Here is an 18,884-nt window from a genome sequence, read left to right as displayed (position 1 = left end):
ACAGGCCGGTTAGCTTGACATCTGTTCTGGGTAAATTGCTTGAAAGCATTATTAAAGACAAAATTAGTAAGCATATAGAAGGGCAGGTCCTGCTGAAGAAGAATCAACATGGCTTCAGCAAAGGCAAGTCCTGTCTCACTAATCTACTAGAATTCTTTGAGAGTGTCACAAACATGTAGACAGGGTGATCTGGTGGACATTGGACTTCCAAAAGGCTTTTGATAAAGTCCCCCACCAAAAACTCCTGAGTAAACTTAGTAGTCATGGAATAAGAGGAGAGGTCCTCTTATGGATCAGTAACTGGTTAAAGAACAGAAAGCAGAGAGTAGGAATAAATGGTCAATTCTCCCAATGGAGGGAAGTAAATAGTGGGGTCCCACAGGGATTGGTATTGGGACCAATTCTTTTCAACTTGTTCATAAATTATCTGGAATTAGGAGTGAGCAGTAAAGTGGCCAAGTTGGCCGACGACACCAAATTATTTAAGGCTGTTAAAACACAAAGGGATTGTGAAGAGCTCCAAAGGGATCTCTCCAAGCTGGGAGAGTGGGCGTCCAAATGGCAGATGCGGTTCAATGGAAGCAAGTGTAAGGTGACGCACATTGGGGCAAAAAAACCCAACTTCAAGTAAAACCTAATGGGATCTGAGCTGGCGGTGACCAAAAGGGAAGAGATCTTGGGATTGTGGTGGACAGCTCGATGAAAATGTCCACCCAGTGTGCGGCCGCTGTAAAGAAGGCAAACTCCATGTTTGGGTTTATAAGAAAAGGAACTGAGAATAAAACTGCCAGTATCATACTGTCATTGTACCAATCTATGTGCGACCACACTTAGGGCATGTCTAGATGGGGCGATATCCCAGGGATTGCCCCGGGATCATCCCTGTGCGTCCACATGATGCACAGGGGATCCCGGGGGTAGGGGGGGCATGATCCCTCCCTTTCCCTGGGATAACCGGGACAGCTTTAATCCTGACTTTTTCTGCGGTGTCAGGATTGTCCCGAGACCGCAGAACGTGTGGGCAGCCTTCTTGGTTCATTCTGGCTCCTTTCCAAGTGAAGTGAAATGGATGGCTTCCAGGATCCTTCTCAGTGATGGTTCCACAGAGAGGTTTATTTTATCTCCAGATGCTGATGCTGATGATTAGATTAATTATATTTCTATACTGACCCATAGCCGAAGCTCTCTGGGCGATTTACAAAGATTAAAAACATAAAAAAGGTATGCAAACTTTAAAAGCACAGAGACAACTTGCATCTAAAAACAACTTTGAGCATTCAGCCGAACTGTAAAACAAATCCTGGATCAATTTTAAACTCATACACATGTGTTCTGTACCGCTGTGTATTTTTTGCTGTTACAGTTCTCTGTGCTAGAAAAGTTTATGCTGTTTTTGTTTTACGTTGGGAGCCGCCGAGAGAACAACGTTATTGGGCTGCCTTATATAAATATAGCAAATAATAATACCTGGTGTTGAAATGGCGATGTCTTGTATGAGATCGCTGCACGACGTCCGTTCTTTTAACTTCTTTTGTCTCTTCTTTTAGCCAAACGGGCAAGATCAAAACAATGTTTTACCCTGTGATGTATATAAATGAGGTAAGCATTTATAAAAACACTTTCATAGGTACACATTTAGAATGGTTGGAGAAAGTGATGTTTATCTAATCATGCAACATCATCTATCATTTTTCCTTGCAATTTAGTGTTATTAATAACAACAACAACAATTACAACAACTCATAAAGCACCTAACGTTTGCTGTGTACCATGCAGATATTGAATGTTAAGACAGAACCTGACTGCAGGATCAGAACCTAATGAGACATGATACAAAAAGCAGAAGAGGAAGGCAAGGATCAGAGTAGCTACTTCTGGCTGATGGATGGGACCAAGTTGGCCTTCCGCCTCGCCATGAAGTTCTTCTTCCTAGGAGGCAGCGGGTGCAAAGTGGCCTTTGGTCTCCTTGCTGATGGATGATGCCAGATTGTGCCTCTCTTCAGCTCTGCAGTCCCAGGCGACGTGTGGATCCTGCCTGCTGGAATCCCAGCAAGCTGGAGTAGCTGACGAGTAGCATCCGTACCCTGCACAGAACTTTGTCTTCACGATTAGCAAAAACAGCATAAATTATGCAAAATCACATTTGCCTGCTTTTTGCAGGTTGCAGAATTCATCTCTTCTTGGTGCAGAATTTGCATTGCCTGGGGGCAGTCAGAGGAAGGAGGCACAGTTGAGAGAGAGGGAATAGCTTCCCAAAGGCCACCTGGCAGTGGTGATATTTAAACCGGGCTCCTCCTGGTTTGTAGCTCCCATCTTTTAGACATGATATCGCACCAGTTTCTGGCAGAAGATCCGCATGGGATTGTGGGTGGGTGACTTACATTCACAGTCCATCTTTTCTCCCATCATCCCAACCTGATTTGGTAAGAAAGAAGAGATGCTGTTGTATTCTCATGATAACTTCCCTGGGCATGTCTTGCTGCAGTGACCAGATGGAAAAGAAGGCAGGGCTCTGCAGCTTTAACTGTTGCGATAAAGAGGGAATTTCACCAGGTGCTGCATGCATACAAATGACACCTGCTGAAATTCCCTTTTCTCTACAACTGTTAAAGATACAGGAGCCCTGTCCCCCTTTTCATATGGTCACCCTAGGTAACAATATATAAACAACTTGCCTTAAATTCCAAAAGTAAACATTTCATAATCCCAACGTGTTCTTCCAATTTTTCAGAAAAAACAAAAATGGTTCCAGGGGTGGGGGGAACTGTTTTTCCTCTTGAATTTTTCTGCTTTTTCCCTGGGCCTTCACATCTCCAGGCTGCACACAAGTGCACTGGAGAACCTCCACTTCTAGAGCAACATCAGAACTGGGGCCCAAGTTCAAAGCATTGGAGACGCGCTTTGCCAGTCTAAGGCTGCTTCCAGACGAGGCTTTTATCCTGACATTGTCCTGTGTCGTTCACAGAATTTTATGGGAGCGCTCATAAAGCGGACTTTCCCTGGCAGCCCTCCTGTGCTTTCCCACCACTAGGGTGACCGTATGAAAAGGAGGACAAGGCTCCTCTATCTTTAACAGTTGCATAGAAAAGGGAATTTCAGCAGGAGTCATTTGTATGCATGCAGCACCTGGTGAAATTCTCTCTTCATCACAACAGTTAAAGCTGCAGTGGCCAGATGGAAAAGAAGGCAGGGCTCTGCAGCTTTAACTGTTGCGATGAAGAGGGAATTTTATTTATTTATTTATTTATTTATTTATTACATTTTTATACCGCCCAATAGCCGAAGTTCTCTGGGCGGCTCACAAAAATTAAAACCATACTAAAACAACCAACAGGTTAAGAGCACAAATACAAAATACAGTATAAAAGGCACAACCAGGATAAAACCACGTAGCAAAATTGATATAAGATTAAAATCCAGAGTTAGAACAGTAAAATTTACATTTAAGTTAAAATTAAGTGTTAAAATACTGAGTGAATAAAAAGGTCTTCAGCTGGCGACGAAAGCAGTACAGTGTAGGCGCCAGGCGGACCTCTCTGGGGAGCTCATTCCACAACTGAGGTGCCACAGCGGAGAAAGCCCTCCTCCTAGTAGCCACCGGCCTCGCTTCCTTTGGCAGGGGCTCACGGAGAAGGGCCCCTGTAGACGATCTTAAGGTCCGGGCAGGTACATATGGGAGGAGGCGTTCCTTCAAATAATTTCACCAGGTTCCCCATATATACAAATGACACCTGCTGAAATTTCCTTTTCAATACAACTGTTAAGGCTACAGGAGCCCCGTCCTCCTTTTCATAGGGTCACCCTACCCGCCACTTCTTCTGTCTTTTTCCTTGCTGCAGAAAATCTGTTAAGGGTAAAAAATAAATAAAAAGACGACACTTCTGTGCAACACTTTCTCATTGTTAATGCTAGGAGTCCACCGTTTGGAAGCAAAACAGATGATATTTGAATAGACGGTCATGGTCAGCAAAATGAACCCGTGTTTCCTTCCCACCCCATTTCCGCCTTGTTCCTCCAGAGTATCGTGCTGGATAAAGCATCTGCCAGCCAACTGAGGACTGCTATTTTTGAAGGCTCTGCACTCACCAATGTTCCCTTCGTCATCCTGGTGCTTGGCGTTGTCCTTGGAGTCATATTTGTTGTCCTGGTTTACAAGCCCTTACGGGCGACAGAAGAGGTAAGGTAGTGTTTACATCTGATCTTTTCCCTTTCCATTTTTGCGGAAAGGGAAAAGGCCTTTTTTTTTTAGAAATAAATAAATTAATAAATCATTCTCTTTTTTAAAATTTGCTTGTGGTTATTGGTATATGTTTTTTATATCTGTAGATAAAGAGATGTGTCTCTTCTGTCTCCCCAATGCTTTTGTGCTTTGTTTTATTCCTGTCCCTGTTTCTTTTATTTTGTCTCTTCTGAAATGCTTGTTCCAGGGCAGAGAAGGTTTAATAGATCCAGAGTAAGTTCTGCTGCTGGCGTGAGATACATGGTAAGATCAGCCTAGACTACCTCTTTCCTAGTCTTTTTTGCTAGCTGCGAATCTTAGTGCCGAATAGATGCCTGGCTAATGAACTCTGAAGTCTAAGGGTGGTTTCGCCTTGTCTGATCGTCACGCGTTAGCTGTGATGACTCGCATGAGGGAGTGACCCTCTACTGATTAATCACCATCGGCACATCTTTCACATCACCTTCGCCACCGCCTTGGAAGGGCGGATCAATTGCCCGCAGCATCGCTGCTGCAAGGCTAACCCGATAAAGGAGGGAGTGTGGGCTACCGGACCTTAAAATCCAGTCCCCTGCCCTGCATTCCTACTTTTCCCCATCTCAACAAAAGACAGCCTCTCTGGCAATGCCCTTGGATAACCCAGAGTAAATGGAAAAGTCGTAGTAAGGCCTTAGCTAGACTGGGCGAAATCCCAGGGCGAATCCTGGGATCGTCCCTGTGCGTCCACATGATGCACAGAGGATCCCGGGATCAGGGAGGGATGATCCCTCCCTTGCCCCGAGATCTTGCCCTCCCCTTTGGGCCTGCTTTTTCCGCAGTCCTGGGCTGATCCCGCAGAACGTGTGGCCCGTTGCCGCGGTTTGACCCGGCCCTGCGCGATTCATCACGTGGAGCCAGGAGCACTGCGCCCATCAGGGATAGGGTGGGGGGAGCAGGAAAAGTAATTAAAATTAAAAAAAAAACCTTACCTTTAGCGCATGGGCGTTCGTGCGCACCTTCCTCTTTAAAACAAAAATGGCGGGCATGACGCCTCTCCTCCTGAGGTCATCGCGCCTCACATGTAAACGGAGGAGGGACCTCGCGTTAATCACAATGCGAGATCTTCCCTCCTCCGTCACGGACTATGAAATAGGTCTTGCTAAGGCCTAAGTCAGCAACTTTTTAAGTGCGCAGTTTTGTGACGATGCCTATTGTAATGCATGACTAGAGCATCTAAAAACAAAGAGAATATGTCCTCCCCCATTTCACAATGACTGTTTTTCCCATATTGATGGATTGATTGACCAAAACCCATCCCATTGCTCAACTAGGGGCCTGTCTTCACGGTGCCGCTGCGCCACTGCTTCCCCCTGAAACCACATAGTATCACTGCTGTGAGGTGGGGACAGGAAATCCCCATGCCAGGAGGGGCCACAGGGTTTCCCAGCGGTCATCCAGGTACTGCCTCAGAACGCCTCCCAGATCGGCAACGGAGCGAGGTCATGCGGCAGGTGGGCCGTGGTGACCTCGCTTTGAAGGAAAAAGTCGGGGCAAATCCCCAAATTCTCTAATGCGCAGCTTCGGGGAAAAGGCACACAGTGGCTGCGAATCGGCGGCTGCATCGTATAAGTGATACAGTGCCAATTCGCAGCAACCATGGGCTTTGAAGACATATAGACAACCTGCCCTCAAATTTATTTAATCAGATAGCAGCCATTATGATGATGATGATTTATAACTTTTAAAAATGCATTCAAAAAAGGGGGAAGGCAGTAGTATAAGAAATCTAATATATACAAAGTGCCCAAGGCACGTAACTACGCGATATACATATAGTGATAGACAGTAGAATCATAGAATCATAGAATAGCAGAGTTGGAAGGGGCCTACAAGGCCATCGAGTCCAACCCCCTGCTCAATGCAGGAATCCACCCTAAAGCATCCCTGACAGATGGTTGTCCAGCTGCCTCTTGAAGGCCTCTAGTGTGGGAGAGCCCACAACCTCCCTAGGTAACTGATAAACCTTATTTATTTACAAATATACAAATATATAATTGGTGCATAACACCTGCACTATCATCATTGGCCCACTACTGGTTCCTAACAAAACTGTGCATGAAAAGTACTCATGATATAATCGTCATTTTTCAATAATAAATACTCTTGATATAATAATCATTTTACAATAATAATTTCCAATGTATAATATGCATAAACCACAGTCACAGTGTTTTTGACACAGTATATTGCTGGTAATGACACCTTTTTAACATATATTTATATGACACGATACAATGCTGGTAATGACACCTTTTTAACATATGTTTATAATATTTATAATAGTACTTAACAGCGTTATAGACTTTATTGACAGGTTTCTGCGGTTTTTTCGCCTGTTTTCGTGAGAGCTTTGTCAGAACAAACCCTGAAAGGATAAGATAACATATTTTTTTGTTGAAAAAGATACACTGTCGCCACATAGAAATCTATCAACTTAAGTTATGAGCGCATAGTTCCGACCAAGTTTGTATTCACTCACCCAGGACGAATCGGCTGAACACCGTAGATTATTGTATATTTGTAAACAAATAAGGTTTATTACTACTGTCTATCACTATATGTATATCACATAGTTGCGTGCCTTGGGCACTTTGTATATATTAGATTTATAACTTTTATCCACTCTTCTTTCAATGAGCTCAGGATGACATACATGGGATTATCCCATCTCCACCCCACAAGCACCATGTGGGGTAGGTTACACTGGGGGAGGAAGTCACCCTGCAAGCTTCCATGGCTGGGAAGGACCGGATCTCAAGTATCTCCGGTCCAAGTCTAAACAGTACCCACACAATCAGGCAGCCTTCTCCAGCCCGGTGCCCTCCAGATGTGTTGGACTACAACACACCTGGAGGGCATCAGGTTGGAGAAGGCTGCAGTTGGGGTTACCATAACCACCGAGAGGAGAATACCAGAGTGCGCTAGAAGGCTTTTCTCTCTCTGCCTCTGCCTATTGCTGCTGTTGTGTGCTCTTCTTTTCTAAACCAGTGCTTACAACTGTTGTTATTATTTATTTATTTATTTATATAGCACCATCAATGTACATGGTGCTGTACAGATTACACAGTAAATAGCAAGACCCTGCCGCATAGGCTTACAATCTAATAAAGTTGTAGTAAACAATAAGGAGGGAAAGAGAATGCAAACAGGCACAGGGAAGTGTAAACAGGCACCGGGTAGGGTGAAGCTGACAGTATAGGGTCAGAACAAACTCAATATTTAAAAGCTATAGGGAACAGAAAGGTTTTTAGCTGAGTTTTAAAAGCAGTGATTGAGTTTGTAGTTCTCAAGTGTTCTGGAAGAGCGTTCCAGGCGTAAGGGGCAGCAGAAGAAAAAGGACGAAGCCGAGTAAGGGAAGGAGAGACCCTTGGGCAGGCGAGAAGCATGGCATCAGAGGAGCGGAGAGCATGAGCGGGGCAATAGTGTGAGATGAGAGAGGAGAGATAGGCAGGAGCTAGGCCGTGAAAAGCTTTGAAGGTCAGCAGGAGAAGTTTATATTGGATTCTGGAGTGAATTGGAAGCCAATGAAGAGATTTCAGAAGTGGAGTGACATGGTCAGAGCGGCGGGCCAAGAAGATGATCTTAGCGGCAGAGTGGTGGACAGAGACTGCAGAAGCGAGCACAACTTTGTGCCGTTGTGTGTGCATCCAGCTGGTCACGGTAGTAGGTTTTGCCCAAAACAAGCGAGGGAAGGAAAGTCGAGGTGTTCTGCTGCTAACCAGCTGTTGGTTACTCACTTGGAAAAGCTGTTGCTTCTGTCTGTCTTCCCCACTCTGCTTGTCTTGGAAGGGTGGGTTTTTTTTTTTTATAATACTGTGTTTAAAGATTGACTAACAGTCTGCATGGACCTGGTTTAAGCTCAGTCTTGTGGCTGTGGTGATGGTGGTGGTCATTTTACTGCTGGTTGTTCATTTTTATGTAGCATTTTCAAAAAGCAAAAAGTATTAAGCCTTTTTTTTTTAAAAAAAAAAAGCTGGTTCATTATCATCGGGACCCTGAGGTAGGTCGCTGCAATTCCCATTTTACAGATTCGGAGTTGAGGTTAAAAGACCCATGACTCGTCCAAGGCTTGGGGACTGAGGTGTATTCAAGAATTCTACTGGAGATGTGGTCTTGGCTTACTTTTGGATTTCTTAGTTAGCCGTCAAAGATGAAAATCAGAGGGAAAGCAAAGGAAATAGAAACCTGCCCATAGAAAGCCAAACATTTCAGGGAGATGGCTAAGCTAAATGCCTCTTTGCTGTGCTGCTAATCTTCCACAAGCAGGAAAGTATTGATATAATGGGATATTCAGATATGTGATTCCCCCCCCCCCATCTGCAGCCTGAAATGGTTCAGATGTGAGAACGCAGTACCATACGATCTGTCTGCACATGTAGATCAACACCAAGCAAGCAAGTCTGGCAACCTTTTCCGGTACAAGTTTGTGAACAGGACATCTAGGATTCTGCTTGAGTTTATCTTCAGAAAAGCCACATGAGCAATCTATTCAGACATTGCCAAACATATGTGCTGAGAGGATCATTTCAGAAAGTGATCCAATGAGTGACAAACCTACTGGGCACATCTGTACTAAACTGGTTTAGTAACATTCTCTCCCTGCAGGAAACTGTAGAATCATACAATAGTAGAGTTGGAAGGGGCCTATAAGGCCATCAAATCCAACCCCCCGCTCAGTGCAGGAATCCACCCTAAAGCATCCCTGACAGATGGTTGTCCAGCTGCCTCTTGAAGGCCTCCAGTGTGGGAGAGCCCACAACCTCCCTAGGTAACTGGTTCCATTGTCGTACTGCTCTAACCATCAGGGAGTTTTTCCTGATGTCCAGCTGGAATCTGGCTTCCTGTAACTTGAGCCCATTATTCCATGTCCTGCATTCTGGGATGATCAAGAAAAGATCCTGGCCCTCCTCTGTGTGACAACCTTTTAAATATTTAAAGAGTGTAGTTCTGTGAGGATCTGTTAGCAGTCAATGCCCTAACTAAACTACAAGCCCCAGGATTCTTTGGGAGATGCCACGACAGTTAGACTGGCATAAAACACATACAAGTTTATATTGTAGGTGGAAAGAGACCATATATGTTGGTTGGCCCTGATTGACATATTGGGCCTGTTCAGACAACAGGCTAAGCTATGGTTAGGCTGCTAACCCTTTTGCAGCAAGTGGTTAGTGAGCGGGTTTAAACCATGGTTATGTAGCCACCATGGTTAGGAATGGTTCCCATGACTCGCTTAAGTCATGGATCACACAACATACTAAGCAACACTTAACCATCATGGTTTAGTGTGTTGTCTGAACAGGGCCATCGATAACTTTCAAGATTACGCCCCTCTGGAAAGAAAAGTAATTCTATTTTTTGTCCTTCCTCTCTGTCTTACGGAAGTTAACTCACTGCATGTTTGCTTAAACCTTTCCTTCTCATTGCAGAGTTCTGAAGACGAGAGGGCTCCCCTTATTCGGACATCTTGACTCCATACCCCCAACGACGCCACTTTCCAGAAATGAGCGTAGTGATGACTGAACTATGCAAACTGCTCTTAACCACAACCACTACACAAAGATCTCGATGGCTGAAGCCACGCAACTTACATATTTATTAATACTCTTGCTTTCTTTTTGTGGAATTCAGGAATGGGTTTGTTAAACTGGACTGCTGTATTGAGGGTGCAAGCTGCAAGGTTACCACAGTGTGTGTTCGTTTTAAAAAGACTGGCGTAAAAATGATTTGCCATTGTCTTCCAAGAATGCAAACAGCAGTGTTTTAATATGTGTGGCAATGGGCACTTATACTGGTGTAGTCCCATTGACCTCTGTGGGTCTACAACAGTGTTGGTGGCTGTGGACTGCCCCCTTTGCGTTTGCTTGTATGGCAGGCCATAGAAGCTGATTTAAGCTACAGTGACCCATCTTTTTATTTATTAGAATCACTAAGCAGACTCTTGTCCTTCTGTAAACTGACTTCCTATAGGACACAGTGGCCCTTTCTACACCTAAGGATTATCCCAGGAAAATGGAGGGATCGTCCCTGCCTGCTCCCGGGATCCCCTGTGTGTCATTTGGATGTACAGGGATGATCCTGGGGGGAAAGGCAGGTGTAGAAACGGCCGGTGTCTCTGGCATACAAGGAAGTTTACTAGTCCCCTCATGTACATTTTTAGATTTCTTTCAGGTTTTGCACACTCAGCGCCTCTGCTAGATTTTTACTAGATGGAACTCCCAGGATGTAAGGAGTGGTGGGAAACATTTGTCAGTCTGACTAGCTCATGATCTTGATCCTACAAGGCAGTTAGAAATCTCCAGCCTCAGCCATCATTGTTGGGTGTGCGGCTATGGAATCAACTCCGCATGGTGGTTGTACACCAGCAGAGGCCGATATTCTATGTCAGTGGGGCAGTTAATCCACTACGCGGGTTTCAGTCTGAACCAGTCAGAACTCTAAAGGAGTTCTGACTGGTTTGGACGGAAACCTGGAGCGGATTTATGACCTCACTGAGATCGAAGCCATCAACCTCCACTGGTTGTACTATAATGCTTTGTATTCACTGGATGGATTTTAGAACGGTTTCCAAATTCCCTGTAAAGAAGGTATACATGTGAAAATATTCTAGGGCAGAGCCATCAGTGCAACTCAATGGGTTGCTGTTATTGGCATTTTTAAAAAGTTCCAGCTCAGCCCCTGTCTTTGAAAAAGCTGTTTCAGTTACCCGTTTGGGTGAAATCTTTTCCACTGCATGCACCCATGAAAATACGACCTGAAAGCCACTCAATGGACAGAAAACATTGGTGGAGATCCAGATCTCAACTATTTGATTAGAAACACTAAGGAATTACATTTGAATGTAATACATTTGAATGTATTGGCTTTAGCAATTTTTTGTGCATAATAAGTCTATTTCCCAAATCCAATGTACAGCTTTTTAATGATAAAATACCTCTCCAGTGGAGGCTTCTGATTGTGACTTGGGGCTCATCTACACCAAGCAGGATATTCCACTATGAAAGCGGTATATAAAAGGCAGGAGCCACACTACTACTTTATAGTGATATTGAAGTGCACTGCAGGAGCTACACTACTGCCTTATAGTGGTAATGAAGTGCACTGACAACTGTTGGGGCCCATTGACACATCCTAACACTTCCTGACTGTTAGAGCAGTACGACAATGGAACCAGTTACTTAGGGAGGTTATGGGCTCTCCCACACTAGAGGCATTCAAGAGGCAGCTGGCCAACCATCTGTCAAGTATGCTGTAGGGTGGATTCCTGCATTGAGCAGGGGGTTGGACTCGATGGCCTTCTAGGCCCTTCCAACTCTACTATTCTATGATTCTACACCAAGCAGGGTATAACACTATGAAAATGGTATGAAAGCAGTATATGGTATATGTCATGGGCCCCAACAGTTGTCAGTGCACTTCAATACCACTATAAAGCAGTAATGTGGCTCCTGCCTTTTATATACTGCTTCCATACCACTTTCATAGTAGAATATCCTGCTTGGTGTAGATGAGGCCCTAGAGTGAGCCCCCTTGATCAAGACAAAAGATGTGCACCTCTCTTAAATATAACAAAGAGTGAGGTTCATATTGTCTCATCCTTCTCATCCATATCTCCTGCACAATAGGGGGGCAGATCAGAGAGGGGGGGGCAAATCAGAGAAGAGAGGGGCCATGTGGCCCAGTGAGGAGTTTAAGGCAACTGAGGCAGAAGCTTATGGAAAACGGCCACACCATTGTCTGCTAGAGGTGCTCCTATAGGAGAAAGAGGGAGCAGTAGGATTGCAGTCTACCTGCAATGAAGGGAACAAGCCAGCCAGCTAACATTTACTGATTTGGCTAGGAGAGGCCACGGAGAACCTACTTGAGTTTCCGTTGAGAGGCCCAGCTCACACTTTTTATAGGTATGGGTGCTACGTGGTAAACAATGGAAGTTAGAAGAATCCATGTTTTGTTTCTCCTTTTTCAGAGCTGATGTATCAAATATTTATAGCATATGTATCAAATCCCCTTATGCGTGATGACTCACTGTCCCATTTCTGACTGACATTCTCTCTCTCGCTCATTGGAAAAGTTGAGGTTGCAGCAAAAGGGGTTCTGCCTGTCTGTTTTGGAGTTGGTGTCGAATTCGTCGTTTTTGTAACGAACAATGTATTCACTGAGAACTGTTGCTGAACTGTTCATTTCAGCGCAGGAGCCGTTGAACTAGTCCTAAGAATTGCTTTGCTGAATCGGATCAGAGATCAATCTAGTCCAGCATTCTGTTTCCAGCTGCCTCTGGGAAGTGCAGAAGGAGGGCATAAAGATGGCGGCCGCCCCTTGGGGTTTCCCCAGCATTTGGTACTTGAAATCACCTCACTGCTGACTGTGGAGGCTCTGTTTACGTCACACGGCAACAGCTACTGATAGACCCAGCCTCATTTCTTCTAAGCCATTTTTAAAGCTGTACAATGGGTCTAGAACCTCAGGTCCGGGGTCCCAATCCAGCCCTCCAGTGTTCAACAGATGGCCATGCTCCCTTCTCTTGGCCCCACCACTGGTTTTGTGGGGGGTTCTTGGCTTTTGCGCAGTTCCCCCCCCCCCCCCCCCATTCTAAATGGTCGGAAGGCCTCTAAAAGGCCTAGTAACTGGCAGGAAGAGCTTTAAAATAAAACATGCTGGTATTTTGTCCCTTTTTTGCCTTCAACCTCGCCTGCCACTAGAATGCGGCTCCCTGAGACCTTCCCCGAAATGGAATTCTGCTCTCCGGCCAGAAGAAGTTCAACACTCCCTGATGTCCAAGCTATTCGCTATCATCCCAACTGTCTGCGTTTTCTGGTCAAGAGCAGAGATTTATGGCTGTCCTTATCAAATGTGGAGGCCAAGCCAGAGTCACTGCAGATTCCTTAGTTGGCTGGGACACCGGCAGAGTCGAATTAACGCAGTCCTGGAGTCGCAGAGTAGAGCTTCTAGATGCAGGCAGAGTTGGGGGGGGGGGGGGCTCTGTCCACCAGTGCGTCCAAACGCATGGAGAGCTGGGTGGACCAAATGTTGGGGGTTGCACGTTGATTCCAGCAGCATCCCTGGGCTGCATAGGCCCTTTTAGCCCTTAGCAACCTGACACCAGGTGCTGGCAATTCGCCCTGTAGCTTCAGAGCTCTGGCAGCCTGCCAATGGTGATCCCTGACTCTCATGAGCCTGTGCTCAGCTGGGGTTGGAGGCGCCTCGTGATCCCTTTCTTCCCTGTCGGACTTAGAGGGGCTTCAAATGGGTCTTGCCTGCCCCCTGCACCCCTGCTAGTCCCTTCCCCAGGATCTGCTGGAGTTCACCCGTCCTCTGATGATAAGGAATCTGGGGGGGGGGGGCAGGACGCCATAAAGGCGATGGATTCCATATGCTGATAGCATGTTGTATGAAGAGCATCGTTTCCTGAGTTTTCTCTGCTCTGATCCCAAGTGCCAGTCAGTTTCATGCGATGACCCCAACTCCGCAGATGAGGGAGATGTTCTTTCCAGTGCTAGACCTTGGGAGGCATCACATGGATGGGGGCTGCACAGCCCTTGACAGGGCTGCAAGTTTTTTTTCAGATTGATGTACAACACTAATTATTCCCTTGGAAGCTTGTGCAAATGTTTTACCCAGTACGTTTGAGAAATGAAAACCTTAGTGTTGACATTTTTTTCCATCTAAAACATGATAATGTCACAATAATGCTTAAAAGAACTAGACTACAGCAGGGAGCCTATTTATATTGATTTATTTTTTCTGTAGATACAAAGTAGTGAAAGGTAATTTAAAGCAATGACTTACAGTATTACTGATGATAAATTGCGCCTCCACAGGCATGACAGTGGGTTAAAACGCATCGCAGTGTTGTCCTATGCTTTAGAAATCCAAATGCAGAGGGTGGGGAGATCTTTGGTGCCAGTTCCCAGAGGAATTATTCTAAGCCCAGTCTTAAGGCCTACTTATAAACTTGCTTCTACCACGCCCTGTATGGGCAGATTGTGGCTTAAGGCAGTCTAGCAGTGGCTGGTCAGAGCAAAGTGATGGAGCACAGCAGCGTTGCATTTAGTTTCTAGATCGTGAATGAGAAGACAGTGCAATCGTGTACAAAGAATTGACTAGCCCTCAGAAAAGTTTGTCATGTTTCTCTTTGCATGGGTTGTTGTAAGGAACAGGACCACTGAGCTACCGGCTCAGGGCCACTGGAGAACTGCACAGTTGGCTGAAGGCAAAACCAATGTCTTCAGGGACAACTCCCCAAATATCACACTTCCCCCAACACACCGTCCTATATTGAGGAAAGGGGAAGGTAGTAACATCTGTGAGCACTTACTATGCAGATCGCATGCGAGATAGGTTGCTTCCCTTTCAGATCTATCTCCTGCATTGAACACGCCCTGTGGCTGTACGTTGCAGTGGTGGGCAAACTGTCTTTCAAGGAAAATGTTTTTGGCCATATCTGAACTTTTCATTGAAGAACCAGATAAGCTCCTAACAAAGAATGTCCAGGTTCCTTGGAACACACTTTGAAAATCATTGTGCCACGCCATCTTGGATGAGCTGCACTGGCTAAGCTGGTGGTGTGTAAGATTGCTAGACACAAATTGCAACCTGCAGTCCACTTAGTCCCAGAGTGGTTCCAGCACAGTTTCCTTGCCTGGGTTCACACAACATGCTAACACACACATACCCAGATGGTTTGTTGTGAACCATGGGTTATTGTGTTGTTTTCCGCAGAGTGGGTTATCGTGTTGTCTCAATGTAGCAGGTTTTCTGCAGGATGGGTTTTTGTGTTGTCTGAACACGGCACCTTTTCTACAGAGTTAATCAACCATGCAGTGTGGCTTGTTTACCACCATGAACAACCCAAGGACAAGCCATGGTTTCTCAAGTGGCTTGTTCAAGAAGAATAAACCACACTGCAAGACTAACAAGCCACCCTGCGGAAATGTGCTGTGTTAACCCACCCTGTGGTGGTAAATGCATTCAGACAACACAATGACTTCATTGGGTCTATTCGAGATCTCTTTTCAACCATGCAGAATGAGGGCATTTTAATACAAAAAGGGAAAAAAGACTGTAATGTCAACTATTTAAAATGTTATTTTTTTATTGGGGGAGCATTCTTCCTGGGTCAATCAAGGCAGATCCCCTAAAGCCAAGAGAATGTTGTATGTAACAAATGAAATGGACTGTTGTCATATCACTAAACTTTGTCTGTGAATGTGGAATGTCAGATTAAATTACTTCTTTGTTGTTAAATTGCCTTCCCCCCCCCCCTCCATTCTCTGACTTGTACTTCAGAATCCTTTTCTTGTAAGGAAGAAATCCCCATCTGTTTCATGAATCCCTATATAAAAATCTTGTCTGTTCTCCAAGCGGGTGGTACTGGGTGCTTCCAAATGAGGCTTTTATGGTGCAGTCCTGCCTCATTCGTAGAATTTTGCGGGAGTGGAGGTCCAGACAAGGCCAGCCTCCACGTTTTTCCACTATGTCTCCCATCTCATCCTGCCCCACCTCGAAAAGCCATTAAGGAAGGAAAGACTGAATCGCTTCACAATGCCTTTCATAAGATCATAGAATAGTGGGAGGGGCCTACAAGGCCATTGAGTCCAACCCCCTGCTCATTGCAGGAATCTACCTTAAAGTATACCTGACAGATGGCTGCCCAGCTGCCTCTTGAATGCCTCTGGGGTGGGAGAGGCCACAACCTCCCTAGGCAATTGGTTCTGTTGTCCCTCAACAATGGGTTAAAGGCTCGCTACCATGGCGCGTTAATAGCCAATCAAACACACAAGGCTGGAGAATGCTCTTAATCAATTTAATTTCCAATACTGCAGCATAGGGGTGCTCTCTCATGAGATACAAGATGGAGGCATCCCGAACAAAGGGATCTCAGCCTATTTATAGGCCCTGACTAAATGAGGGTGTTAGTTTCTTTCTAACCCTTGGTCAGTTCTGGATTAGCAAGTTAGGTTACATCATCAATGGAAAGTTAAAGTGCATAATCATAGGTTATAGGTTTCATTCAAAACTTCATTGTTCACAGTCCATTCATTATAGAATGCAAATCTGGCATGTAGCCACCCCTTTTGCAGAGAAGCCATCTTTAGCCCGCTACCACATTACATTATTCTCTACAGATGCAGGCATATGATCCCAGGGTACAATTTTACTCTTGGAAACAGAAGGAACAATGAAAAATCCCCTCTGCTGCTATCAGTTCCATTGTCATACTGCTCTAACAGTCAGGACGTTTTTCTTGATGTCCAGCCGGAATCTGGCTTCCTGTAACTTGAGTCCATTATTCTGTGTCCTGCACTCTGGGAGGATTGAGAAGAGTTCCTGGCCCTCATTTGTGTGACAACCTTTCAAGTATTTAAAGAGTGCTATCATGTCTCCTCTCAATCTTCTCCAGACTAAATATGCCTTTTGATTGGTAGTGCTAGGAGCCCTACATCTGCAAGCACCTTCTGATAGTAGCCATTTCTGAGAGTGACTCTACATTAAAAAAAGACCTGCATTCTTATCATTTTTTCTTTTAGTTTTTTTTCCATATTGACTACAACTCCTTTAGATGGTGAGCACATGATTTCTAATTGAAAACTTCCCATCTCGGGAATGCTCCATAAAGTTAAATGAAACAATGCCATCTAGTGGCCCACGATATCCTATGATAATTCAAAATTGTGCATTATCTCTTATTTTTTAAAAGCAAGATTACTGGGGGAAGGTGTGGGAGATGTCCTGGAGGTTGACAGCTTCATGTAAAGGACTCGTAAACTTCTGTGAGTGGCTGATCATCAGCATGCAATAAATAGCTCATATAGAGAAGCTCTGAGAAGTAGTTTGGCCAGAACACACCTGCTCTAATTTTTCATCTGAAGGACAGCAAGAATCATGAGGTAGAGGCCAAGGCCTGTGGAGCTTGCCCAGAAATCTAGAAGCTTTTTTAAAAAAGCCTTTGGAAAAAAGGCTTTATTCTCCCCTTAGTCTTTAAAACTAAATGAATGACCCTGAAGGGGGGGGGGTTGATTTCCAAAACTCTTTGGGCATTAATAAATTGTGACACTTCTGAAAACTTTCTCTTCTGGTCATTTGCTGCATTTCAGAATTTTCCCATCTCATTACACAGATTCTCTATGCAGAACTTCATGAAGCTGTGATTTCCTTCAGTAGTTACAGACTTACTGTATTGGATGCAGAGATCCTATGAGCAGAGCAAACAAATTCCCCTCAAATAATCTCAAAATGTAGAAAACCTCTTAGACTACGATTGAAGAATATGTGATTTTTGAGTAAACATGCATAAGATTAGACTGCAAGGTGTTATTCCTATGCATTTATTAGGAAGCAAAACTCACTGGTCTCCCACTGGCTTCTTTTCTCACTTCCAATTTGTTTTTATTAAATTTTTATTAAATTTTAATAATTGAATCTTACAGATAAAGTTTTCCCATTGCATTTTGATGTCTTAACATATTGAAATAATGTGGATTAAAATGCAATTGATACCTCAGAAATTAATAAAGGATGCTCAATTCTTCAAAGTATTCAATCTGGCTCTCTTTTTACTTGTGTATAATTGTTAATTTTGCCACCCAGGCATATTCCCATACTTTGTCCATTCTTTAATACTTGGATATGTTGTTGTTTCTAAATAGTGAGACTTACATCTGGGCAAATATGTCTAGGATACTACAGTAACACTGAACTCCACTCCTTTTATCATTTAAACATAAGGGTTATATGAAAAACAACAAGGGTGCATGTTTTGACAGAAAAAAGTTGTGCAACTCCCAGCATTCCCCAGCTAGCTGGGGAAAGCTGGGAATTATTGGAATTTTCTATCTCAATATGCATAGGATTGTGCCCTTAAAGGACCCAACCAGAGGTCCCTCATGGTACTGGGAATATTCCAGGAAATATATGAAATTTATGCAATTATCAATCAGTTGCCAAAGGCAACATAGGAATCAAAACATATTAAAAATGGGTTGTATCCAATGTTAGTCCTACTTAGAGTAGATCCATTGGAATGAATGGGATTTAAAACTAACATTGGATACAACCCCATATATTTATTTATTTAAAACATTTATATCCCGCCCTATATAATATACACAGGTGCTTCCAGCCGAGTTCTTAACTAAAGAAAACATGCATCAATGTTCCAGAGATCCTTAAGAGGTCGCACTCTAACTCCTCAACCCTCCCCCGCCCCTGCTGAAAAAACTTCCGGCGCATAATAAGCCGGTCTAGCAATTTGCTAAAGTGTCCATGGCCTTTAGACGCGACTTCCTGGCAGTAACGTCATCAACGAGCGTCACGGCGATTATCTTGCTCGCTCTACCCAGTTGCCGGGGCAACTAGCAGGCTCAAGGCGTGCTACCCGTTTTAACGTCCGGCTGGGAGGCGGAGCCTTGTCCCATAGAGATAGAAAACCAATAGAGGCACACACTATTTACCTCAGATGTAAAGTTTAACTCGTTTTAACTTTCATTGTAGAGTATATTGGAGTTTTTACCATATAGAGAGGTTAACGAAGAGAGCGAGGCTGCTCTGTATAGAGTCATGATCAATTCAATATTTTTTTTAATCAGAATTTAGAGTTGGGTGCTATTCTATAATTCCTATATCTATGGCC

The 18,884-nt window shown here is 44.3% G+C and overlaps 1 protein-coding gene across 2 annotated transcripts in view; it reads left to right on the top strand.

The window, feature by feature from the left end:
- The window catches only part of SCARB2 (scavenger receptor class B member 2), a 59,466-nt gene extending 47,567 nt beyond the window's left edge, over positions 1 to 11,899 (top strand). The window contains exons 10-13 of one of the 2 annotated variants that reach the window (XM_063135983.1): positions 1,548 to 1,599; positions 4,019 to 4,177; positions 4,428 to 4,483; positions 9,685 to 9,742. In XM_063135983.1, the coding sequence (XP_062992053.1) occupies positions 1,548 to 1,599; positions 4,019 to 4,177; positions 4,428 to 4,457 (241 nt within the window). In that variant the 3' untranslated portion in view covers positions 4,458 to 4,483; positions 9,685 to 9,742. Of the gene's footprint in view, positions 1 to 1,547; positions 1,600 to 4,018; positions 4,178 to 4,427; positions 4,484 to 9,684 lie in introns of both variants that reach the window. The other variant, XM_063135982.1, reaches the window with a different exon arrangement.
- The last annotated feature ends 6,985 nt before the right edge of the window (positions 11,900 to 18,884 follow it).

Source organism: Elgaria multicarinata, chromosome 10 (assembly GCF_023053635.1).
Source record: "Elgaria multicarinata webbii isolate HBS135686 ecotype San Diego chromosome 10, rElgMul1.1.pri, whole genome shotgun sequence".
NCBI lineage: Eukaryota > Metazoa > Chordata > Lepidosauria > Squamata > Anguidae > Elgaria > Elgaria multicarinata.
This window is presented reverse-complemented; position numbering and strand designations above follow the sequence as displayed.